We start from the raw sequence: 27442 nt of genomic DNA, 5'->3' as shown, positions 1-27442 counted from the left end.
CGAGCAAACAAATCAGAGAGCAAAGGTAAAGGGTATTGGAATTTGACCGTGATCTTATTAAGAAGACGATAATCAATACAGGGTCTCAAGGAGCCATCCTTCTTGGCAACAAAAAAGAATCCCGCTCCCAATGGTGATGAAGACGGCCGAATATGCCCCTTCTCTAAAGACTCCTTTACCTAGCTCCGCATGGCTGCATGCTCTGGCACAGACAGATTGAAAAGTCGGCCCTTAGGGAACTTACAGCCAGGAATCAAGTCAATAGCACAATCACAGTCCCTATGTGGAGGAAGGGAACTGGACTTGGGCTCATCAAACACATCCTGGAAATCTGACAAAAATTCAGGAACATCAGAAGAGGGGGAAGAGGAAATTGACATTAAAGGAACGTCACTATGTACCCCTTGACAACCCCAACTAGTCACAGACATTGATTTCCAATCCAGCACTGGATTGTGTACTTGTAACCATGGAAAACCCAGTACAACAACATCATGTAAATTATGCAACACCAGAAAACGACAATCTTCCTGATGTGCTGGAGCCATGCACATAGTCAGCTGAGTCCAATACTGAGGTTTATTCTTGGCCAACAGTGTAGCATCAATACCCCTTAAGGGTATGGGACTCTGCAAAGGCTGCAAAGAAAAACCACAGCGCCTAGCGAATTCTAAGTCCATTAAGTTCAGAGCAGCGCCCGAATCCACAAATGCCATGACAGAAAAAGATGACAATGAGCAAATCAGGGTCACCGACAGGAGAAACTTAGGCTGCACAGTACTAATAGTAACAGATCTAGCGACCCTCTTAATACGCTTAGGGCAATCAGAAATAGCATGAGCAGAATCCCCACAGTAAAAACACAGCCCATTCTGACGTCTGTATCCCCTCTGTTCCGCTCTAGTCAAAATCCTATCACATTTCATAGGCTCAGGACTCTGCTCAGAGGACGCTGCCATATGGTGCACCACTTTGCGTTCGCGCAGGCGCCGATCAATCTGAATGGCCAGAGACATAGACTCGCTCAAACCAACAGGCGTGGGGAACCCCACCATAACATCCTTAAGGGCTTCAGAAAGACCCTTTCTGAAAATTGCTGTCAGAGCATCCTCATTCCATTTAGTGAGCACAGACCATTTTCTAAATTTCTGGCAGTATAATTCTGCCGCTTCCTGACCCTGACACAGGGCCAACAGTGTTTTCTCAGCATGCTCTACAGAGTTAGGTTCGTCATACAATAATCCGAGCGATTGAAAAAATGCATCTACATTATGCAATGCCGGATCCCCTGACTCAAGGGAGAATGCCCAGTCCTGAGGGTCACCACGCAGCAGAGAAATAACTATTTTTACTTGCTGAATGGGGTCACCAGAGGAACGGGGTTTCAGAGCAAAAAACAATTTGCAGTTATTTTTAAAGTTCAAAAACTTAGTTCTATCCCCGTAAAACAAATCCGGAGTAGGAATTCTAGGCTCTAAGTCTGAACAACATAATTTTGAATACTCTGTACTCTTGCAGCAAGCTGATCCACACGAGAAAACAACCCCTAAACATCCATGCCCGCATCCAAATCCTGAATCACCCAGAGATTAAGAGGAAGGAAAAAGACAAAACAGACTAAAGAAAAAAAAATGGCTCAGAACTCTTTTTTTTTCCTTCTTTTGAGATGCATTCAGCTCATTTTTGGCCAGTTGTACTGTTGTGGTCTGGTGATTAAGGAGCGACATGCGACTAGCTCTGAGCAGGTGGTAACTATACCGACCGCAGTTCCTAATCTTAACACAGACACTAGCAGTAGCCGTGGGATGTTCCTGTCGCTCCCTGTACACCTCGTCACAGCCGGAGAACTAGCTATCCCTAAAGGTAGAAACAGGAAAGCTATCTTGCCTCAGAGAAAATCCCCAAAGGATAGGACAGCCCCCCACAAATAATGACTGTGAGAGGAGAAGGAAATGACATACGTAGTATGAAACAAGATTTAGCAAAGGAGGCCACTACTAGCTAGACAGAATTAGTACAGAACAGAAAACTGTGCGGTCAGTAATAAAAACTAGAAAAAGTCCACCGCAGAGAAATGCAAAAATCTCCACACCTGACTAAAGGTGTGGAGGGCAAACTCTGCTGCCCAGAGCTTCCAGCTTAGCTAAATAGATCCATACTGATAAGCTGGACAAATGAGCAAAACATAGAAAATGCCAAACAACAAAGTCCACAACAAGTGAACTGCAAAAAGACAAGCAAGGACTTAGCTTTGCTGAAATGGTCAGAGTGGCAGGGAAATCCTCAGAGAGCCATGACTCCAAGCTCAACAATTGACAACTGGCATTGAATTAGGAATAAGGCCAGACTAATATAGCCGAGCCAGAAAGACGATCAGTGAGAACAGCTGCTGATGCTAAATCCAAGAAGCAGCCATACCACTCAAAACCACCGGAGGGAGCCCAAGAGCGGAATTCACAACAGATACCCTATGGGGGAATGAGCTGCATGATGCCCTATGGGGGGAGTGAGCTGCATGATACCCTATGAGGAGGGTGAGCTGCATGATACCCTATGGGGGAATGAGCTGCATGATGCCCTATGAGGGGAGAAAGCTGCCTGATACCCCATGGGGAGGGTGAGCTGCATGATACCCTATGGGGGGAATGAGCTGCATGATACCCTATGGGGGAATGAGCTGCATGATGCCCTACGGGGAGGGTGAGCTGCATGATACCCTATGGAGGGAGCTGTATGATGCCCTATGAGGGTGAGCTGTATGATACCCTATGAGAGGGGGGCAGCGTGATACCCTATGAGGGGGCTACATTATATTCCATGAAGGGGCTGCATTATACCTTATGAGGGGGGTTGCACTATACTCTAAGGGGGCTACATTATACCCTATGGGGGCTGCATTATACTCTGAGGCTGGTTGCATTATATTCTATGGGGGGGGGGGCTACATTATATTCTATAGGGGGCTGCATTATATTCTGTGTGGGGGATACATTGTACCCTATGAGGGGGCTACTTTATTTTCTATGAGGGGGCTACCCCAACCCCTGCTAAATAATTAAGACTACCTTATATTATACCTTGATATTAGCGTCTTTTACAGCACAATTGGTGGTCTTGTATTTATTTCTAGGTAGCTACATAGTGGGCCCCAAGAATGATTTTCTCTGGTGGGCCGAAGGTGCACACAGATGCCAACTGCTGCAGCTTTCTGCTGTGTGTACACCGACAAGGACAACAGAGGTTAAGACTGGGTGGAACATCATGCAGGGGGATTATTATTATTTATTTTTAGAGCACTATTGTTTCCATGGTGCTGTACATGAGGAGAGGCTACATACAAAACACAGATATAAATTACAATGAACAAACTAATTGTGACAGACAGGTACAGAGGGGACAGGACCCTACCCTTGTAGGCTTACAGTCTACAGGATAATGGGGAAGGAGACAGTAGGTTCAGGTACTGCAGCAGCTCTGGTGTTGGTGAGGTAGCAGCAGGGTCATTGCAGGCTGTAAACTGTTCAGAAGACATGGGTTTTCAAGTTCCACTTGAAAGTTCCAAATGAAAGGGATAATCGGATGTGTTGGGCCAGGGAATTCTACAGGATGGGGGATACTCGGGAGAGGTCTTGCAGGCGATTGGATGATGAACGTATGATTGTAGAGAAGAGCAGGTGGTCTTGGGAGGACTAGAAATTGTGTGGTGGGAGATATCTGGAGATTAGTTCAGAGATATACGAGGGAGATATTGACAGCTTTGTAGGTCAATGTTAGTAGCCTGAAGTGGATATGTTGTGGAAGTGGGACACAATGAAGGGATTTGCAGAGGGGAGAAGCTGAGGAGTAGCGAGTACAGAAGTGGATTAGTAGGGCAGTAGACTTATGCACAGACTGGAGAGGTGTGATGATGCAATGGGGGATGATGAGGTCCTAGACTCTGTTTCATCTGCAGCCTCCCGCTGCCCACATCCATACCATGAGTCTGTGCTGAAAGCAATGGCCCCGCTCACTCGCGTCCTCCAATTGCCAGCCTAGGTGAGAGTCTCTAGTCTTCTATTCTCCTGGTATCTTTGTTGCTTGACTGCCAATGGGCGTCTCCGTGATCTGGCAAAGGGAGGGCTGGTCCTCAACTCTTGACTGGCATTGTCTAGGTTCATGGTCTTGACTAGGGTTGCTCTGGTCTTCGATATTTGACCAGCCTAGTTTGGATCCCAGGCCTCAACTGGAGATGTCCGAATCTCGCTCAATGGCTCACAACATCCCACCTGTCTCGTTCTCCAAGCATGTCCCAGTAACTCTGCCATGGCATCCCTCAGGTTTAGTTTTGCTCTGGTCACGGCATTCCACTGGAGTGGAGCATGGATCTTCCTCACAACGCAGGTCTTCTCCAGCATCTGACCGCTCTCTGACTCTTCTGTGACTGCAAGCCTACCTTGCAGGCATTCAAACTGCCCTGTTACAGGTTCTGGCACCAACTGCTTTTCTCAGCTTGGCCATACCTTTTGTGTTCAGGAAATTCTTCCTGTGTGTCACCTTATCAGGTTCAGCAGGCGAATTCACTCCCCCTGCAAATCTCCCAGCATAATTTGGTTCTTGCTATCACAATTCTTTCTTTTTTTACTTTTGTCCAGCAGATTGCGGTGTTTTCTTACAGTTATTCAGTCTATCTTGTCCATCTCTCTACACCTGCGCAACAACCACCAAGTTACCTGGATTGTTACAAGTTTTGATTACTGGCTGGTCACCGTTCTGGTTCACCACTACAAGGGTAGGGATATGGGCTGTCTTACCCCGTTCCTGCCCATGAAGACAACAGACACACTATGTGAGTACTGTCATGTGTTTTATACGTTAAATTAACATGCATACCTCCCAACTTTTGAAGATGGGAAAGAGGGACAAAGTTTGCGGTGCGCAACGCGCGCCGCGGCAGATTTTAGGCCACGCCTCTGACCACACCCATTCATAATTAGCCACACCCATATCCACGTCCCAACCACACCCATTTAGCACTGCTGATCACACTGTTTCATATACAATAATTATAAACAAAAAAATATGGCCACACAGTGCTCCATACTGTATAATGACCGTACATGATGCCCCATACCGTATAATGACTGCACATAATGCTCCATACTGTATAATGGCTGCACATGATACTTCGTACCATATAATGGCCACACATAGCTACTCCTACACACGCGGCTGCGCTCCGTACACTTTGCACACGGCTCCGCTCCATACACACGCGCTCCGCTCCATACACCTCGTACACACGTGGCTCCGCTCCAGACACCTCGTACACACACGGCTCCTCTCCGCACACCTCGTACACACACGGCTCCGCTCCGCACACCTCGTACACACTCGGCTCCGCTCCGCACACCTCGTACACACTCGGCTCCGCTCCGCACACCTCGTACACACACGGCTCCGCTCCGCACACCTCGTACACACACACGGCTCCGCTCCGCACACCTCGTACACACACAGCTCCGCTCCGCACACCTCGTACACACACGGCTCCGCTCCGCACACCTCATACACACACGGCTCCGCTCCGCACACCTCGTACACACACCCACGGCTCAGCTTCGCACACCTCGTACACACATGGCTCCGCTCCGCACACCTCGTACACACACGGCTCTGCTACATCCACACTGTACACCTCCTGACCCCATACAAGGCATTACTTACCTCCTGCAGGACCATGTGGCAAGGTGGCAGCAACCAGCAAGTCCTGCAATCCACGGAGGTCCCGATCTGCCGATCATGTGACCGCTGACTCCTCCCCTCCTGTGACCTCATCACAGGTCCTGTGCGCAGAAAGCAGGCAGCCATACAGAAGGGTAAGGGCCCAGGGCATGGCTTAACTATACAAGGGGGCGTGTCGGTCCTGCTGTCTGCGCCGCGGGATTAGAGTGCCCCGTGCGGAAGTGCGGGGCAGAGGCTGAAAACCGGGACAATCCCGCACAATGAGGGACGGTTGGGAGCTATGAACATGTGTCTAATGTAAAGTGATATAATGTGATATAATGCTCTTGCTGGTATTCACCTGAAAGCAGGGCTCAGTGGAATCACAAGGCAAAGGAAGATGAAATCACCAATGCAGCTGGGGCAAAGGCATTACCTCGGAAGGGATGGTTAGAAAAGTGGAAAACCTTACTCAGCACGTTGAAAAATCCAGCACCACCATCTGATACAGACCCTATTTGGTACAGTACAAACAGGATTTTTGGTAAAGTAGAAACAAAGGCTTTTCGGCACAGTTCTCTCAGAGGCATTTTGGTACAGTACAAACAGATGTATTTTGGTACATTTCAGAGGGTTTTTGGCACAGTACGCACAAAGGCTTTTTGTTAAAGAAGAAACAGTGGTTTTTTGGTCAAGTAGAAACAGAAGCTTTTTGGCACAGTCCACATAGAGACTTTTGGCACCGTACTCCCATAGGCTTTTTAGTACAGTACAAACAAAGGCTAGAGGCTTTTTGGTCCACAAAGAGATGGCTGCATTCTAGATTTTTTTTTGTAGACACACCACTCACAAAAAGATGGCTGCAGAGTAGAACATTTAAAAAAAAACAAAAAAAAAAAAACACTGCTCGTATAAACCCAACAGTAGAATAAAACAATTTATTTGGTCCACAAATGAGAAAGAGATGGCTGCATAGTACAAAAAGTTTTAGATACACTACTCACAAAAGGACAGCTGCAGAGTAGAAACTTTTTTTAGAAACACTGCTCATACAGACACAGCGGTACAATGAAAGAATTTTATCGGCCCACTAATGGGAAAGAGACGATTGCAGAGTAGAATTTTATTTTAGACATACTACTTCCAAAAACACGGCTGAGTATGCAAACTTTCTTAAGAAACACTAATCGTATAGAAACACACCAGTAGAGTAAAATACATTTTTTGGCCCACAAATGGGAAAGAGACGGCTGCATGGTGCAAACAGTTTTAGATACACTACTCACAAAAACACTGCAGCAGAGTATATTCATTTTTTAGAAACACTACTCATATAGACACAGCGGTACAATAAAATAATTTTTTCGAAGCACAAATGGGAAAGAGATGGCTGCACTTTATTAGCAATTAGCAAAATTAGGATTATTTAGTCTAGAAAAAAGACAACTGAGGGGCGATCTAATAACTATGTATAAGTATATAAGAGGACAATACAAGTATTCCTTGCCTGAGGAGGTGGTGATGGCGAACTCAGTCGAGGGGTTCAAGAAAGGCCTGGATGTCTTCCTGGAGCGTAACAATATTGTATCGTACAGTGATTAGGATCTTTAGAAGGACGTAGATCTGGGGATTTATTCTGACGGAATATAGGCTGAACTGGATGGACAAATGTCTTTTTTCGGCCTTGGCAACTATGTCACTATATTACTATATGCACAGTACAACGTTTTTTTAGACACACTACTCCCAATAACATGAGTGCAGAGTATACCATTTTTTTCTAGAAACACTGCTTGTATAGACTTAGCGGTACAATAAAGCACTTTTTGGGCCGACAAATGGCAAAGAGAGGGCTGCTGATATTTATTTATTTGCCACACTACTAGGAAAGACACAGCGGTACAGAAAAAATATTTGTTTGGTCTACAAATAGCAAAGAGACGGCTGCAGAGTAGAATTATTTTGATGCACACTGGACATATAGACATGGTTGCAGAGTACACATAGCGGCATTTTGGCACAGCATTCCTACAGACGGGGGTGCAGAGTACACACAATGGCTTAAATGCACAGTACTCCCACAGGTGGGGTTGCCAAATGCACACAGCGGTTTAAAGGCACAGTACTTCCACAGTGCACACACTGGCTTTTGACACAGTCCTCCCACAGATATGGGTTGCAGAATACACACAGCGGCTTTTTGGCACATTTCCCCTACTGAGACAAATGCAGAGAACACACAGAGGTTTTGTGGCAGAGTGCGCTACTTAACACGGTCCCTCACTCCAGCTGCGTCCTGCCCCTACACTAAGCAGAGCGGAACGGCGGGGTGGCACTCATCATTCATACAGTCAGCCAATACTTGGCATGGCTCCGTAAATGCCCAGAGACTAAAAACTTGTTGATTGGCTGCATTGAAGCCTTTCAACAAACTTTATTAGGCATCCAAACCCGAACAGTAAACCATACAATCAGTGAAAAGTGTGGGTTCGCTAATCCCTAATGCTTATGAAACTGTAAGGCAGGTGTCACTGGTGATGCACCCCCTTGTTCGTGAGTCAAAGCTGGGGAGTCATCTGCAGAGGCTTTTATATGAGTATGTAAAAATCACAGCAAAAAATTAAGCATAACCAGGGCTTGCAGCTACATAGTGCGTAGCAATGTAACTCAATTTGTTTGTGCCTGTTTTCACAAATTTTAAAAGAAAACAATGTATTTTGTTAAATTCAGCATAAACTACAACTCATGATGAGAACAAGGCATCTCCATTGTCTGGATAGAAAGAGAATGAGGAATACTCTATAGACTGAAGAACGCAGATGTGTGAGAAGTGCGCTATCTCTGTGTGGACATGCTCTTAACCAAATGCTTTTCTGTTGATCTGGAGTATCTGTGCACTTACCAGAACTTGGCTTGTGATGAGTTTATGGGAGATTTCAGATTTGCAGCGCTTTCATCAGAATGTAATATTTTCTGACTGCCATCTTTCTTCACTCGCTCTTCCTACGTACAAAAAAAAGAAAAGTTTCTGTATCATATAGAAAATAAAGCGTCAAACAAAGCCTTTTTAACAGAACTATTTTTTTTTACTATTTTTTTTACAAGATTATTGACAAGTTTTTTACTTTAGCTTACCATCCATAAATACAGTATAAGCAATAATTGCATTATCCATACCATTGATTGTAATGTGAAAAATCGTTCTAACATTTTTGTTTCACATAGCACTTCTGAGATAAAAAGAATGATTTCAGTAAGACCAATACACAAGTATCAAGTGATAGAGGAATGGTAATACAGGTGGCCGGCCATGACCACCTAATCGAGCATTAGCTGAGGATCTAAGTCCATGGTCATACCTCTCTACATACATATTTAGAGCAGTCAGAGGTCAGTATTTCTTTAAATGACCTTTAAATCCCTTTAATAAATTAGTTATACCTGCAGATGCCGTTGAGGTAGGTTCATTGCATACAGAGCGATATAGCTAGAATGAAATTCAATGGGAACTGCATTCATTAATTTGGAGAAAGCAGGGGTGGACACAGAAGATGGGCCCCAGTGCAAGAACAGCTTATGGGCCATTTGCAGTCCAATAATGTGCCTTGGACAAAATCTCTTTGCAGCTATGGAGGTTGAACCCTTATCACTTGGACCCCCTGCAGCTGCACAGGTTGCACCCATGATATGTCCACCCCTGGGAGTAAAGTTCTGTTAATGATGGCCACAGGTGGACAGAAAACTATCATTGAATTCTGGTTTAGGATTATTTGGAGCATTTCACCAGATAAAGTGAGCTCTGAAACCTACAAAAATATTATTTAAAAAATCCTTACCAACCCTCATGTGGAGACTAGCTACAGTGACTTTTTGTTCTTTGTGAAGAACATCGGAAGAAGAAAAAACACAACCCGCTGATAGGGACCTGTTACCCAGCAAGAAGGATGATTTGGTATGTACAAGCTAAAGTAATCTTTGACTTCATAGTGTATGTATTCACACAACGCGTTTCAGCTCCTTCTTCAATTACAAACATGAATGTTACAGGTTCTCTATTTAAATAAGAAAGGGCACCACAAGCAATGTTAAAGGCACAATTGAGGGTCTTGATGTAACAGTTAGTACAAAACAGGTAGTAAGTGGAAAAATAATAATATGAAACCTATCCATTTAACAAGCTCTATAGCAGCCTCTGCGATCTAAATAAATAAATGAACAATCAAAGATCAATGATTATTATTTCTTGCAACTATCGGTAATCTGAAACAACCAGCACAATACTGAGGTTTAAAACCCGATTACAAATTACCTGTGTGAAGGAAATTGCAGATGGAGCAAGTAACATCCAACGGTGGATCAGCGAGGGTGCTCAAGCTTAGAGGAATGACACATCCTTGTAGAACAAAATTGCAAAAATCATTATTCAGAACTCCACAAAAAATGTACAGACAGAAGTTGGTTCACGTGATAATTAGAGTTGAGCTAATTTTTCAAAATTTGGTTCTCATTGTGATCGGCTTCGTATATTGTTTTTTTCAATATTCGCCAAACACAGCTGAACATCATTGGAGTCAATGGTAGTAAAAATGAACGAATATTTTTGCCACCGATCATCAAACATATATTCGGCATGAATATGGTACAAATATGGCACAAATATGGCACATTTGGATTCGGCAATAGTTTTCCGAACATATTCGCTCATCTCTAGTGATAACGATGACTGATGTGATTCTGGCAAAAGAATCGCCCTTACTCATAGTGTAGAGGTCAACCAGGGCCGTAGTGGTGGCTGAGCTTTTCAGGCTTTGCGTGCCCTGACGTCCCTTTACATAAAAATCACGTTTCACTTTCAGCTTACTTGTTTCTCTGTACACTGCACAGTCATGGTTCTTCCTTGGTTCTCCAGGGTCACCTTTGGCCATTTGTGTAATAACAGAGACACAGTCCAGTACCAACTCACAACGCAGAACTTTCATAACTTTACAGTACATCCAGGTTCAACACAGCAATCTCAGCAGATTTCACATTACATGTCATTACAGATTTCTCCTCGCTTCTCTACCTGTCACACAGCTCGAGATCAGGTCATACCGCACTGTACGTTTTCTCAGCGTCCTCCCTGTTGAGACTCACTGCCGCTGGGTGTTCCTTCAGCTGTTTCGCACCAGGTCTGAGGGCATCAACCCAGGCTAGAACCTGCCTGTCTGTCCTGCTATGTCCACCTTTATAGCTTCCATACTTGAAGTTCAATCTTCTGCAACTCCTGTAACTGCATCTGTGCTGTTCCCCACACACTGGATGCATAGGCACTTCCTTGAAATTAAAGTTACAGGGTCTTACAGTTGCCGGGGCCTAAAGTCCACCAGAGCTCTATGGCCGCCCACGCCTTTCTGACTCTTACTATGGTGACCCCTCCTACAGTTAACTATCTACAGTGTGGAAACCTATCCTTACTAAACATACTAGGATGCCCCCCATCTAGTGGCCACAAATGGACATTAAGCTCTCCCTTACACTAATATTAATATAATACATTACATTACTATATATATATATATATATATATATATATATATATATATATATATATATATATATATACACACGGCAGCATAGAAAGCTTAAAGGGGTAGACTTTACGTCCCCTTACAATAGTCTGAATTGGAAAATGATGGGAGTGCATTTAAAAGAAAAAGAGCCAATCAGATGTGATTATGTAATAATTATCAATCAATAAATTTCAAATCACTATTAAAATTCATTTCATTCAGCTGTCGAGTATCTTGTTCTAATATCCAATATGCTTCTTTGTATAAAACTTGTTTCTGCCTCTTCTGGGTGACCTAGTAACTCTTTCAATTCAACATTTCCATCATGTTTTTCAACAAAATGACAGCTCCAGCTTTTATTTTGGCTATGTTAGAGACATGTTCTGTGACTATGTGGGACACTTTCACCGGATATGCATCAGTCATTATCAAGTGTACCAACTTCTGTCTGTACATTTTTAATGGATTTATAAATAATACAGATTTTGCAATTGTATATGTCAAGGATTGCTGATCCTTTATTTGTCAATAGCAACTACTTGAACACTTAATAAATAACAAACAAGAAATTAATAAATATGGGCTCCTAAATAAAGATCTAAAAATCCATCTTCTGATGATAGTGAGAATACTGCTGCAAAGTGATTTATACAGAACAGGAAGTGTTAGATTATTTTTTTGTTTACTAGTTTAAGTGAAAGCTGTAAAAAATGAAAAAAAATCAAAAGGAAAAACAAACTTAATTTTATAATAACGCATTCCCTTTAAAGAAAGACCACCATCCTTCTCTAGTGCCATATTTCTCCACCATGCTCTAGTAAAGGGCACTATGGAGGTGCATTTACACTAACCCACTGCGGGCACTAAATGCACATCGTTTGTCTATTTCAAGCCCGTCAGTAGTCATGTAGCAACCTGTTTAGAACAGACGACAAGAAATCTATGCATCCAGAACAAACGCAAATGCAATTGTTCTGTTCGCGTAGAAAATCATCTATATCAACAGCACATCAATTTACATAGGACGATGTGCTGCCAATAATGGTTTTATTGTCGAAATGAATAATTCAATCACCTGACAAAAAAGCAATTTGATTGTTCGTTCGATGATTGCTGACAAGCTGATAATCAGTGAGCAATTATCAACTAATTGGTTCTTAACTAGGGTTGAGTGAACCCAAACTGGAAAGTATGAGGTTCGTAAAGGGCACCTAGTGTCCGGTACCGAACCAGGAACACGGACTTTTTACTGTTTGTCCATTTTCCTGTTCTAATAAAGCTTGCTGAAAGGTTGCAGTGCAGCCAATCAACATGCTTTTAGACTGTGGACATCCGGAGCCATCACAACAATGTCTAGTATTGGCATGGCTGTTTATTGACTGGCGCAGTACATGAACCGGCCTGTAAAATTAGTGTCACTAGTTGCCAGTTCTCGGCCAAATAAATAATTTTTGAGGACCGCTGTGTGTTTTCCAGTACTGTTGCAAATAAATGAAGCTACTCTTCCGCCATCTCTTTGCCAGTAGTGTTTAGAAAAACAACTTCCAAAAATGAGGAGAGCATCAAATAAGGGATGTGGACGTGGCCGTGGTGGTGCTGGTGAAGGTGCTGATTGTGGTGGTGGTGTTGCTGATGAAGGGAGAAAACGTGGTTGTTCTGTACCTGCTACATACACTTTGGTGCACGTATGCAACATGATGCTATGCGTCCTTTCATAGGCCTGAATACTGCTGCACAAATTGCGATGCCACAAGATGTTGAAAAGGTGTTAGATTGGTTGGCTGCAAGTGGCTACAGTTCCTTTGCATTATCTTCTACCTGGTCCACTGCAGAAAGTGCACAGGAGGATCATGGCTTAGCAGTCTGAACCCCAAGTCATGCAGCAGTCTCTTCTGCGTTTTTATGACTTTGCTGGCTGTGGTTCTGTGGGTCATCCACCTGGCCGTGACCAACAAATGCAAGAGGTTGAGTGACCCTGCCTCAGAAGTGGAAGTGCACTGATGCCCAACCACTTGTTAAGATGGAGGATGAGTACAGGGGAGGGCTAGTGCACATGGTCAGTGGACCAACAAAGCACATGTCAGATGCTACAGTTGCCAACTGCCACATCTTTCTGCAGTGTGCAGACTGGCAAGGAGGTCAGGGTTGAGGAGTCTGTGGAAGATAATGCGGGGGATGATGAAGTACTAGACCACATACACTGTATGGATCGGAGGCCATCCTAGTGAAATGTGCAGTTCAGAGGAAGAGGAGATGCCAACGCTGCACAGAGGAATAGCAAAAGAGGGAGCAGGGTGCAAAGGCACAGAGGGCAGCCCCTGGTTCGTACATCTGCAGCTACTTCCCACCGCGCCACTGAAATAAGCCCACCAAAACAGATCAAAAGAGTTTCCTGGTGTGACATTTCTTCAGGGAATGTGCTGCCGGCAAGCGACAGGTGGTTTGCAAGCTTTGCCGTCAGACCTTAAGTGAGGCATAAATGTTCTGAACTGGAGCACCACCTGTATGATAAGGCATCTAAATTCCAAGTACAAGGTGCAGTGGAGTACACACCTTAAAAAGTATGACAAGTTTGAGCCTCTTCCTGCTCCCTCTTCTGCTGTGGTCTCGTTCTTTTGCTCCATTTCACAATAAACAAGGCCACCTGCCTCCCCACAAAGAGAGGATCTGACAGCATCACTTCTGCCTTCCCACTCACCAGCTGATATGTGATATACCAACAAGGTGGAACTCCACCTTGTATATGATGGAAACTGTAGCAGCAGCAGGCAATTGTTGAGTTTCAGCTGCAGCATGCAAGGCTGAGTCGCTCTGCAGAGCAACACCACTTCACTACCAATAACTGGTCCTCCATGCGGGACTTGTGTGTCTTTATGTGCTTCTTCAAATATGCCACCAATATGGCCAGTGCTGATTATACCATCATTAGCGGTACTTTACCACATCAAATCATGATGGATGAGATGGTGGCACAGGAGAAAGAGGAGCAGGAGGAAGAGCAGAGCCAACTCACACTGTTATCAAGCCTGTCGACCATACATGGCTCTGAGCGTGGGTTACTGTCTTAACATCAGCCAGGTACCCAACTGTACAGCCAGGGGACAGTTTGGGAGGATGATGATGATGAGGGAGAGGTGGGGAAGGAGGAACAACAGTGCTCACAGTAGGGTGACACTCAGATCAGCTCACCGGCATCACTGGAGCATGGCAAGAGGGATAGAGTACCCAAACGATATACCTCCCACCAAAGACAGCTTGTCATTGTCTCTGGGCAACCTAGCACACATGAGCCAATATATGCTGCAATGCCTGCGGAATGACCACCAAGTTGCCCATATTGCTACCACTGCAGATTACTGGGTGGAGACCTTGATGGATCCCAGCTACAAGGACAATGTACCATCATTACTTCTGTCACTGGAGAGGGATCGCAAAATGCGTGAATACAAGCACATGCTAGTAGAAAAACTACTAATGGCTTTCCCACCTCACAGTGGGACCTCAGTGGAACAGCAAGGCAGAAGCGGAGAAGGAAGTTGCTATCGCAGCTGGTGCATCGCCAGCACCTCGCAAGGCAGGGTTAACATGGCCGAAATCTGGCAAAACTTTATGAGCACGCCACAACATCCAGCACCACCATCTGATATGGTACGTATTAGCAGGAGGTAGTGCTACAACAACATGGTGGAAGAGTACGTGGTCACACATCTCCACGTACTAACAGATGGGTCTGCCCCATTTAACTTTTGGGTCTCCAAATTGGACACATAGCCTGAGCTTACCCTTTATGCTTTGGAGGTGCTGACCTTCCCTAAGGCAAATGTACTGTGTGTTTAGCATGGCAGGGGGTGTCATTACAGACAGGCGCATGCACCTGTCCCCATATCCAACCTGGGGAAGCTAACATTCCTTAAAATGAACCAGGTGTGGATTCCACAGGACTTTTCCATACCTTTGGATGACTAGACAACTATAACAGCTGCACCCAGCCAGTCTTCAACTCTATTTGCCATTCATTTCATTTTGGAGCCTCGCCCCCAAATAATAAAAACTGTATTGGCTACCTCTTCATCTTCCACTGCCACATCCACCTCCTCCACCACCTCCAGTTGGACCTCTGCCCCCTGATTGTATCTTCTTAGTTTATTTTGGGTTCATTCTATGTTCTTTGAAGTCAGTTCCCTAAAAACAAAAAAGTATTGGATTACTCCTCCCTCGCCTCTTCCACCCATGCCGACACCTCCATCTCTTTGTCCACTAGGACCTACATCTCATGGTTCTAGATAGCTAGTATTAGTTTTGTAAATTCTAGGTTGTTTTAAGTGAGTTACATTTAAAAATAAATAAAGAATAAAGCAATGAAAAAAAAATGCAACCCTTCCTTCCAAAAAAACAGTGTTGGATTACTCCTCCTTTGCCTCTTCCACCCATACCGACACCGCCACCTCTTCCTACACTTGGACCTACGCCTCCTGGTTTCAGATAGCTAGTTTAGGTTTTGTAAATTATAGGTTGTTTTGAGTGAATTACATTTAAAATGGGCAGCACGGTGGCTCAGTGGTCCTGGGTTCAAATCCCACCAAGGACAACATCTGCAAGGAGTTTGTATGTTCTTCCCATGTTTGCATGGGTTTACTGCAGGTACTCCAGTTTCCTCCCATATTCCAAAGACATACTGATAGGGAATTTAGATTGTGAGCCCCATCTGGGACAGCGATGATAATGTGTGCAAACTGTAAAGAGCTGCGGAATATGTTGGCGCTATGTAAATATAAAGATTATTATGATTATAAAAAAACAATAAAACAATAAAAAAATAAAATACCAAAATACACAAAAAAAGTGTTGGATTACTTCTCCCTTGCCTCTTTCACCCATACTAACATATCCACCTCTTCCTACACTTGGACCTACGCCTCATGGTTCTAGATAGCTATTTTTAGTTTTGTACCGTCATCTGTATGCAGAAACAAACTATGAGCTTTTCATCAGTAGTGTACGCTACTGAAGATAAGTTTGGCTCTGTGGGTAAAATTTTTAAGCTGCTAATGGGTACTCTGCCCCATTCTCAGTGGTTGGAACTTTTTATAAGATTCTGTAGGGGTACTGTGAACCAAGCTCTGTGGGTGAAATTTCTAAGCTGCTAACGTAGAGGTACTCTGCCCCATGCTCTGTGGGTGATATAAATATTTTTTATAAGATTCTGTAAGGGTACTGTGTGTTACTGCATGTTCGTCAAACCCGGCGAACCTGAACATCCATGGGTTCACTCATCTTTAGTCTTAACAATATACTAAACATTGATGGGATCTAGGTCATAAATCTGGTTTGGGCAGCATTTTCATTTTACTAGGCAGTACTGTGGCTTAGTGGTTATCACTGTTACTCTGCAGCACTGGGGTCCTTGGTTCAAAATCTGCCAGGAGTTTGTATGCTTTCTCTTTGTTTGTGTAGGTTTCCTCCGGGTTCTCCAGTTTCCTCCCACACTCCAAAGACATACTGATAGGGAATTGTGAGCCCCATTGGGGACAGCGATGATAATGTACGTAAAGCGCTGTGGAATAAGAGAGCGTTACATAAGAAATGCAGAACAAATAACTAGTTTTGAGAAATCTCTACAATGCACTTTATGTCCCCACAATACAGCAGAAAACCATCTTGAGAATAATTCATGACTTTGAATTTCCAAGAGCTATACCGTGTATATGTTATTATCCGGTATGTTATATGTCATCATATGTTGTTATATGTTTACATGCTCCAAATATTTCTGTTTACCCAGCAGATGATAAATTATTTCTAATTTTGTCTTGGTTTACTAATAGAGATGAGCGTATCAGGAAAAATTTGAATTCGTCTGTTCATTCGGATTTTAACAAAAAATTCGATTGGCTTAAAAGTTATTTTTTACTAATTGAATGTCCCTTATTGTGCTGTGAAGTCTCTCCAGACCCCAGAGCATAACAAACATAAGATGTAAAAAATAAAAAAAGTTTTTATACTCATGTTATCGCTCACCACTTCGGCCCCTTTAGAATGGTTTTCTGTGCAAGCGTGCATAAGCTCACGATATCATGACCGTGACCTTGAGGAAAGGTCCCATGCCTCATCAGAGCTGGAAGTTCCAGCCTAGCATGTAGAGGCCCGGAAAAGCAGCGCTTAAGGTGGTAATAAGAAGATGCAGAGAGGACCAGAAGGTGACCAGCGGAGGGGCCAAAGAGGTGAGCAAAAAGATGAGTGTCAGGATTATTTTTTATTTTTTAACTTTGACGGTCCATTTCAGTTCAACAAAATGGAGTTCGTGACCGACATCCACATCTTGGCGAATCTGGATATTTGTACTATTCGAGTAGAATTCAATTCCAATCAAATATATTTGCTTATCTCTATTTACTGTAGAAATATTAATAATTTATTATTGCAGAAAAATTAGTAAAATTAATAAAATATAATTGATGTGAATATTTTGAGCTATGTGCTGGATATCTTTGTTGCAGCAGGGCAATGTAACAAGCGTTAGGTCTGAGTTTGCAGATTTGAGAACGCTCACATGTAAATAACCAGATTGCATTCCGGCCCAAGATAGACGTGTGGATATCTCTGGTTGATGACTCACAGTAATAAGATGACTTTTATTAGTGTATCTGTTTATTTCAGTTCAAAATGGCAAGTTGCCCAAGTAGTCTGTGTTAACGCTACTGAAATGAGCTTAGAACTTTACTAGCTGCAATCTAGGAAATGCTCATACTCCCTGCAAAGACAGGACCATATTACAGAGGCTTCAAGCAAGGCTTTAGTTATCTCCATATACAGATAAATAGGTTTTCAGGGGTGGAACACATAGATGTTAGCTACATAGAAAGATTTGGATGCGGGCCCACCAGTCATCTCGGCATAAAGATGTTGGTCTTTATGGTCACTTTTTTCTTTTTCTACCTTCTTGAACAACTTGCTGACATCTACTGGATGTCATGTCGATGACTCGCACAGTTTGTAAGCACTATCTTACTCACTGCATGCACCGCTATGTGTTATGATCCTTAGTGGCTGAGGATCACAGATTGGACTAGCTAAGTTACTGAACATAGAACAAGCTCTAGGGAGGTGGTAACTGGACTGACCGCAAAACCTGATCCTAACCAAACACACTAAAGGTAGCCGGTGAACGTGCCTAAATTCCTGGACGTCTCGACGCAGCCTGAGAAACTTGCTACCCCTATAGAGAAAGTAAGACCTCACTTGCCTCAGAGAAATGACCCCAAAGATATAGGAAGCCCCCAACAAATAATAACGGTGAGGTAAGGGGAAAATACAAATGCAGAAATGAAAACAGATTCAGCAAATGAGGCCCACTAATACTAGATAGCAGAAGACAGACAGGGAACTATGCGGTCAGTAAAAAACCCTATACAAAATATCCACGCTGAGAATACAAGAACCCCCACACCAACTAACGGTGTGAGGGGAGAAACTCAGCCCCCTAGAGCTACCAGCAAGCAAGGAAATCACATATTAGCAAGCTGGACAAGGACAAATAAATAACCAAGAAACATATTGAACTCTGATGAGCAAAAAATAACCAAACAGAAACTTAGCTTCTCTTGGCGAGACTGATAGCGAGGGAATTCAGGAGAGATCAAAATATCACTGAATACATCGACAGCAGGCAACAACTAATAGTCCAGGTGAGCTAAATAGGAAACCAGCTAACAGATAACGAGACAGCTGATCCAGCCTCAGACCTGCAGAATGACACAAAGAGCCACCAGAGGGAGCCCAAAGCCAGCACTCACACAGTACCACTTGTGACCACAAGAGGGAGCCTAAAAACAGAGTTCACAACAGTACCCCCCCTTGAGGAGGGGTCACCGAACCCTCATCAAAACCCCCAGGGCGATCAGGATGAGCCATATGGAAGGCATGAACCAAATCGGCCGCATGAACATCAGAGGCGACAACCCAGGAATTATCCTCCTGACCATAGCCCTTCCACTTAACCAAATACTGAAGCCTCCGTCTAGAAATACGAGAATCCAAGATCTTCTCCACCACGTACTCCAATTCGCCCTCAACCAGCACCGGGGCAGGGGGCTCCACAGAAGGAACCACAGGCACCACATACCTCCGCAACAAAGACCTATGGAACACGTTATGAATGGCAAACGACGCTGGGAGGTCCAAACGAAATGACACCGGGTTAAGGATTTCCAAAATCTTATAAGGACCGATGAAGCGAGGCTTGAATTTAGGAGAGGAGACCTTCATAGGAACATACCGAGAAGACAGCCATACCAAATCCCCAACACGAAGTCGGGGACCCACACCGCGACGGCGGTTTGCAAAGCGCTGAGCCTTCTCCTGTGACAACTTCAAATTGTCCACCACATGGTTCCAAATCTGCTGCAACCTATCCACCACAGAATCAACCCCAGGACAGTCAGAAGGCTCAACCTGACCCGAGGAAAAACGAGGATGAAAACCAGAATTGCAGAAAAAAGGCGAAACCAAAGTAGCAGAACTAGCCCGATTATTAAGGGCAAACTCGGACAATGGCAAAAAAGTCACCCAATCATCCTGATCAGCAGAAACAAAACATCTTAAATAAGTTTCCAAGGTCTGATTAGTTCGCTCGGTTTGGCCATTCGTCTGAGGATGGAAGGCCGACGAAAAAGACAAATCAATGCCCATCTTAGCACAAAAGATCCGCCAAAATCTGGACACAAACTGGGATCCTCTGTCAGACACAATATTTTCAGGGATGCCGTGCAAGCGAACCACATTCTGAAAAAATAGAGGAACCAAATCGGAGGAGGAAGGCAACTTAGGCAAGGGCACCAAATGGACCATTTTGGAAAAACGATCACACACCACCCAGATGACAGACATTCTCTGAGAGACTGGAAGATCTGAAATAAAATCCATGGAAATGTGCGTCCAAGGCCTCTTCGGGACAGGCAAAGGCAAAAGCAAAAGCAAACCGCTGGCATGAGAACAGCAAGGCTTAGCTCGAGCACAAATCCCACAGGACTGCACAAAGGAACGCACATCCCGCGACAAGGAAGGCCACCAGAAAGACCTAGCCACCAAATCTCTGGTACCAAAAATCCCAGGATGGCCTGCCAACACCGAAGAATGAACCTCGGAAATAACTCTGCTGGTCCATCTATCTGGGACAAACAGTCTCTCTGGTGGGCAACGGTCAGGTCTATCCGCCTGAAATCTCTGCAGCACTCGTCGCAAATCTGGGGAAATGGCAGACAAAATCACTCCCTCTCTGAGGATACCAGCCGGCTCTGAAACTCCCGGAGAGTCAGGCACAAAACTCCTAGAAAGAGCATCAGCCTTCACGTTCTTCGAACCAGGCAGGTACGAGACCACGAAATCGAAACGGGAGAAAAACAACGACCAACGAGCCTGTCTAGGATTCAGCCGCTTGGCAGACTCGAGATAAATCAGATTTTTGTGATCAGTCAAGACCACCACACGATGCTTAGCTCCCTCGAGCCAATGTCGCCACTCCTCAAATGCCCACTTCATAGCCAACAACTCCCGATTACCAACATCATAATTCCGCTCGGCAGGCGAAAACTTTCTTGAAAAGAAAGCACAAGGCTTCATCACAGAGCAATCAGAGCTTCTCTGCGACAAAACAGCCCCTGCTCCAATCTCAGAAGCATCAACCTCGACCTGAAAAGGAAGAGAGATATCAGGCTGACATAAAACTGGAGCCGAAGAAAACCGGCGCTTCAGCTCCCGAAAGGCTTCCACGGCCGCAGGAGACCAATTAGTCACATCAGAACCCTTCTTAGTCAAATCCGTCAAGGGTTTAACCACGCCAGAAAAATTAGCAATGAAGCGACGGTAAAAATTAGCAAAACCCAAGAACTTCTGAAGACTCTTAACAGATGTAGGCTGAGTCCAGTCATGAATAGCCTGGACCTTGACTGGGTCCATCTCAATAGTAGAAGGAGAAAAAATAAAACCCAAAAAGGAAACCTTCTGTACTCCGAAGAGACATTTTGAGCCCTTCACAAATAAGGCATTAGCACGCAGGACCTGAAATACCATCCTGACCTGCTTTACATGGGACTCACAGTCCTCAGAAAAGACCAAAATGTCATCCAGATACACAATCATAAATTTATCCAGATATTCTCGGAAGATGTCATGCATGAAGGACTGGAACACAGAAGGAGCATTAGAGAGTCCAAAAGGCATCACCAAGTACTCAAAATGGCCTTCGGGCGTATTAAATGCTGTTTTCCATTCATCTCCCTGCTTAATACGCACAAGGTTATACGCACCACGAAGATCTATCTTGGTGAACCAACTGGACCCCTTAATCCGAGCAAACAGATCAGATAATAATGGCAAAGGATACTGAAATTTGACCGTGATTTTATGTAGAAGACGATAATCTATACAAGGTCTCAGAGAACCATCCTTTTTGGCCACAAAAAAGAATCCTGCACCAAGAGGGGAGGAGGACGGGCGAATATGTCCCTTCTCTAAAGACTCCTTTATATAACTCCGCATCGCGGCATGTTCTGGTACAGACAAATTAAAAAGTCGTCCCTTAGGGAACTTACTACCAGGAATCAAATTTATAGCACAATCACAATCCCTGTGAGGAGGCAGGGCAGCGGATCTGGGCTCATCAAATACATCCTGGTAGTCCGACAAAAACTCAGGGACCTCAGAAGGAGTGGAAGAAGCAATTGACACCAAAGGAGTATCGCCATGAATCCCCTGGCAACCCCAACTTGAAATAGACATAGCTTTCCAATCCAGAACTGGATTATGGGCCTGCAGCCATGGCAGACCCAAAACAACAACATCATGCAAATTATGCAGCACAAGAAAGCGAATCACCTCCTGATGTACAGGAGTCATGCACATGGTCACTTGAGTCCAATACTGAGGCTTATTCTCAGCCAATGGTGTAGCATCAATTCCCCTCAGTGGAATAGGGAATTCCAAAGGCTCCAGGACCAAACCACAGCGCCTGGCAAACGACAAATCCATCAGGTTCAGGGCAGCACCTGAATCCACAAAAGTCATAACCGAGTAGGATGACAAAGAACAAATTAAAGTAACAGACAAAATGAATTTAGGCTGTATAGTACCAACGGTGACAGATTTAGCGATTTTTTTAACGCGCTTAGAGCATGCTGAGATAACATGAGTTGAATCACCACAGTAAAAGCACAACCCATTTTGACGTCTATGATTTTGCCGCTCAATTCTAGTCAGAATTCGGTCACATTGCATAGACTCAGGTCTCTGTTCAGAAAACACCGCCGGATGGTGCGCAGATTTGCGCTCCCGCAAACGCCGATCAATCTGAATGGCCAAAGCCATTGAGTCATTCAGACTTGCAGGTTTGGGGAACCCCACCATAACATTCTTAATGGCTTCAGAAAGACCTTCTCTGAAATTTGCAGCCAGGGCACACTCATTCCATTGAGTAAGCACCAACCATTTCCGAAATTTTTGACAATACACCTCAGCTTCATCCTGGCCCTGAGAGAGAGCCAGCAAGGCCTTTTCTGCCTGGTTCTCAAGATTAGGTTCCTCATAAAGCAATCCAAGCGCCAGAAAAAACGCATCCACATTCAGCAATGCAGGATCTCCTGGCACCAGGGAGAAAGCCCAATCCTGAGGGTCGCCACGTAACAGGGAGATAACAATTCTAACTTGCCGAGCGGAATCACCAGAGGAACGAGGTCTCAAAGAAAGAAATAATTTACAATTATTCTTATAATTCAGAAACCTCGATCTATCTCCAGAAAACAACTCAGGAATAGGTACTTTTGGCTCAGACATAGGACTGTGAACAACAAAATCCTGAATGCTTTGCACCCTTGCCGCAAGATGATCCACACTAGAAGTCAGACTTTGAATATCCATGTCTGCAGCTGAACTCAAAGCCACCCAGAGATTAAGGGGATGAGAGAAGCTGGACAGACTGCAGCAAAGGGAGAGGAAAAAAAAAATTGTACTCAGGACTTCTCTTATCCCAATTCTGCGATGCATTAAACACTTTTTGGCCTGCTGTACTGTTATGATCCTTAGTGGCTGAGGATCACAGATTGGACTAGCTAAGTTACTGAACATAGAACAAGCTCTAGGGAGGTGGTAACTGGACTGACCGCAAAACCTGATCCTAACCAAACACACTAAAGGTAGCCGGTGAACGTGCCTAAATTCCTGGACGTCTCGACGCAGCCTGAGAAACTTGCTACCCCTATAGAGAAAGTAAGACCTCACTTGCCTCAGAGAAATGACCCCAAAGATATAGGAAGCCCCCAACAAATAATAACGGTGAGGTAAGGGGAAAATACAAATGCAGAAATGAAAACAGATTCAGCAAATGAGGCCCACTAATACTAGATAGCAGAAGACAGACAGGGAACTATGCGGTCAGTAAAAAACCCTATACAAAATATCCACGCTGAGAATACAAGAACCCCCACACCAACTAACGGTGTGAGGGGAGAAACTCAGCCCCCTAGAGCTACCAGCAAGCAAGGAAATCACATATTAGCAAGCTGGACAAGGACAAATAAATAACCAAGAAACATATTGAACTCTGATGAGCAAAAAATAACCAAACAGAAACTTAGCTTCTCTTGGCGAGACTGATAGCGAGGGAATTCAGGAGAGATCAAAATAGCACTGAATACATCGACAGCAGGCAACAACTAATAGTCCAGGTGAGCTAAATAGGAAACCAGCTAACAGATAACGAGACAGCTGATCCAGCCTCAGACCTGCAGAATGACACAAAGAGCCACCAGAGGGAGCCCAAAGCCAGCACTCACACAGTACCACTTGTGACCACAAGAGGGAGCCTAAAAACAGAGTTCACAACAGCTATGCTTCTCCCAGTGTCAGACCATCTCGCTGACCTGCCTATTGCAAGACTTCCAGCACTGTTACATCCTCCTGTTGCTGGACAATCTCTACCCAGCTATAGAAGCAAATTAAAATCACTATGTCTTGCAGAGTTTTACTTCCCTGTCCTATTCCCTGCCAGCAATGGATATACTAGACAGTACCTCCCTTCACACCTTGCCTGAGCTTAGGTACTAGCTGCAGTTTATCACTGTCAAAGACCATTATTGCTTTGACTCTTCTTTTACTGACCTGGCTTGTTCACTTGTTTGTCTGATCTTTCAGTTCCTGACCCCAGTTTTGTATTTTGAACCTGTGCTGTCCTCCCTGTCCTTGGATTGTCTGACCACGTCTCTGTCTTCACCCTCTGTGCTTCGCATTTGCGCCTTTGACTCAGTGATCAGCTGCTGCAAGTCCAGGGACTGCCCTGGAGTTGCACCTCATGACTTCTCTAATCGCTCAAGCCTATCCTCACTGTCAGAGGTTCTAGTGAAGACCAGGAAGACACTTAGTTGTGCCCCTCCAGTATAAACCTCACCACCCTCTGTTGTCACATTGGATACCTACGTCAGATACAAGCACAACATGTGCAAGATCGTAGGGTGCTGATGGTGATGTCATGGCAGTTGTAGACCCTCTATCTGCCATGTTAGTACTCCTAATAAAAGTAGCATTAGACAAGGCTTCATAGAAAAACAATAAAATGACAGTACACTATAATACAAAAGTAGGAAAGTGTATTGTACAAATGATTAAACAATTGGAGGTTCAAGTCTCTTAGGGGTCTAATAAAGTAAAAAAAACGTTGATTATTAAAACAGAAGCAAAACATCAGAGGCACAAAAGCAAGATCATTGCTCTTATAATATAAAAGTAAAGCATAATTAGTATTCAACTCTGCAAAATATAAAGATCCTATGCAGACCTACTGTATATCTCTACATGGTTACATTCTACAAGCAATCCCTCTCTCTAGTCCAGTGCTGTCATGTGTTACTGTCTACAATCTAATTTATGGACCAGTAGTCAACCAGTAGTCAACCAGTGGTCAACAATATATAGATGAGTGGATCACAACCCCGATCCATGGTTCACGTCAGTGCTGTCTAGCCATAAAAAAGGACTGCAGAAATTTCCTAAGGTTCCGGGTTCCTGGCGCACCATTTGATTTACAAGCCTGGCATGATGTTAAATGTACAGTATGCAGCACACACGTGATGTCTCACCAGTCTGTCAATTCATGAATGGAGCCTAGGATCCTGGAGGGTTAAAAAAATGGTTCAGCTCCTGTCCAGGTCCAGAGAGCACTGACTTGGAGCATGATTTGGGGTTATGCGAAGCAATCCGCTCATCTCTAGTTAGCAACCTCTATTTTCTTGAAAGCAAAATTCACCTCTGATAAGTGGTTGCGAGCCATGTCCAGAGCCCCAGTTGTGATGCCCCCATTAATGGTATAATGACATCCAAAGCTTCTTCTCTTAATTCACATTGAGACCATGTTCACTTATATGCAGTATATTTACTGTATATCTAGGGGTTCCTACATTACCCCACATTCAGTATTCTCACATCAAGCACTCCCACCATACTATTGCATCAAGATTTAATACCCCTCAAATTGGTAGTAGGATCTTAACTCCAAGTTACAATATTAATTCTCCACTTTCCCATCAGTAAATGCACATCCAAGTCTGCTCTCCTCTGTAGGGGTTCTCCCAAAAGTCACCATCTGGATACTTGCTCTTCAAAGCTGTTTGCCAGACCTGATACTAAGGCACCAGCCGTGAGCCACACATAATGGTCCCGTGAGCCACTCAAGCCCAAGGTTGGGGACCTCTGCTATAGACAATAACCGAAACGGTAGATAAAAGGAAAAAACCTTTGGGAAGATTTGCACGGCAAAATAAGTCTCTGCATTAATTCGTGCTCTCCAAAAACTGTCATTCATGCCTTTTCTAGATTGATTATAATTTTATATGAATTCTCAACTGACATTTTTGAAAAGTGTCACTTAGAGAAGTCTTAAAATGATCTGAATTGCACAACATACATATTGATTGAAGATAATCCAACTAAGGGCTGGAGTAAAGAAAAGTGTCTAACACGTCTAGCAATATGCACCAAAGCTTCAACTGTCTACATTTAGGACAGTAATAATAAATATTTTGTCTCCTGTGGTTTTGGAGAAACGTACACTTTATCAGATGCAAAGTTTGTGATGACGGAATACTTTCAGTGCAGCAAATATGTTGTGGATTCCTCAGTATCCTCGATCTGCAGTCTGACCCCCACTAATGCCCCCAAAAATGCCTAACACCACTGACAACTTTCTATGAAGGATCTCCACCAGGTTTCTGAACAAAAAATTCAGGTGAACTGACAGAACTACGGGGCACTGTTCACACTAGAGAGCATTGTGCACTGAAAGCTTAGAGGGCTAGAAGTCAAATCCTAAGTACATGGATAAGTTTGTAAGTGAGCAAGAATAAGGGATAAAGGATGCATATGGCTGCAAGACCAGACTACACAGGGTTTGTTTGCAGTCTTAGAAAGGGGAAACTAGATTATTGTTGTTTTATTTCTAAAGATAAATTTAAAAAATCCTCTCTTTTTTTGCTTCTCACAGCCACTGTTTAGAAAAAGAACAAATGAGGAATGTAAAATGAATGTAATGAATACAAGAGAATATTTGTTTTTAACCAGAGTTTTTATTCAAGCATTTACTACGTCATTGTTAGATATTCTGAGTTACTTTCTAAATATTTCCACTTCATTCAGCTACTACTTCATGTATCGCTCCTAAGCTGTGCGGCTTTATTTCATGCATTTGGCCTTTTGTTTTCACCTCTTTATCTGACCATCATTTATCTCCTCTCCTTTCCTTTCGGTATTACACACATTTACAGTGGCGTAACTACAAAGTTATGGGCCCCGGTGCGAACTTCCAAATGGGGCCCCCCCTGCAGCCCTGCCATACAACTCAATGTAACCCCCATAGAATACAACACAGCCCCCCTCATAGTGTAATGCAGCCCCTCCATACAGGGGCAGTGAGAAAGACACGAGCAAATGGTGATGAGGGGGCAGGGGAGAGGGCACAAGGGGGCTAGGGGAGACAGGCACAAGGGTAACATAGGGGGGATAACATAGATGGATAACATAGGGGGGTAACATAGATGCTCCATAGAAAGCTGTGCCACATATAATGCTCCATACCGTTGATTATTGCCCCATAGATGCTCCATATAAAGCTGTGCCATATATAATGCTCTGCACCGTTCATTATGGCCCCA

General features: G+C 44.0%; 1 protein-coding gene across 1 annotated transcript in view; it reads right to left on the bottom strand.

Annotated features, from left to right (window-relative positions):
• FAM13C (family with sequence similarity 13 member C) overlaps positions 1 to 27442 on the bottom strand; it is a 451356-nt gene that overhangs the window by 320934 nt on the left and 102980 nt on the right. Inside the window, exon 4 of the mRNA XM_077258855.1 lies at positions 8603 to 8703. Coding sequence (XP_077114970.1) covers positions 8603 to 8703 — 101 coding nt within the window. The remainder of the gene's footprint in view (positions 1 to 8602; positions 8704 to 27442) is intronic.

This window comes from Ranitomeya variabilis, chromosome 4 (genome assembly GCF_051348905.1).
Source record: "Ranitomeya variabilis isolate aRanVar5 chromosome 4, aRanVar5.hap1, whole genome shotgun sequence".
Lineage (NCBI taxonomy): Eukaryota > Metazoa > Chordata > Amphibia > Anura > Dendrobatidae > Ranitomeya > Ranitomeya variabilis.
The sequence above is the reverse complement of the archived record's forward strand: the minus strand, read 5'-3'. Positions and strand labels throughout refer to the sequence as shown.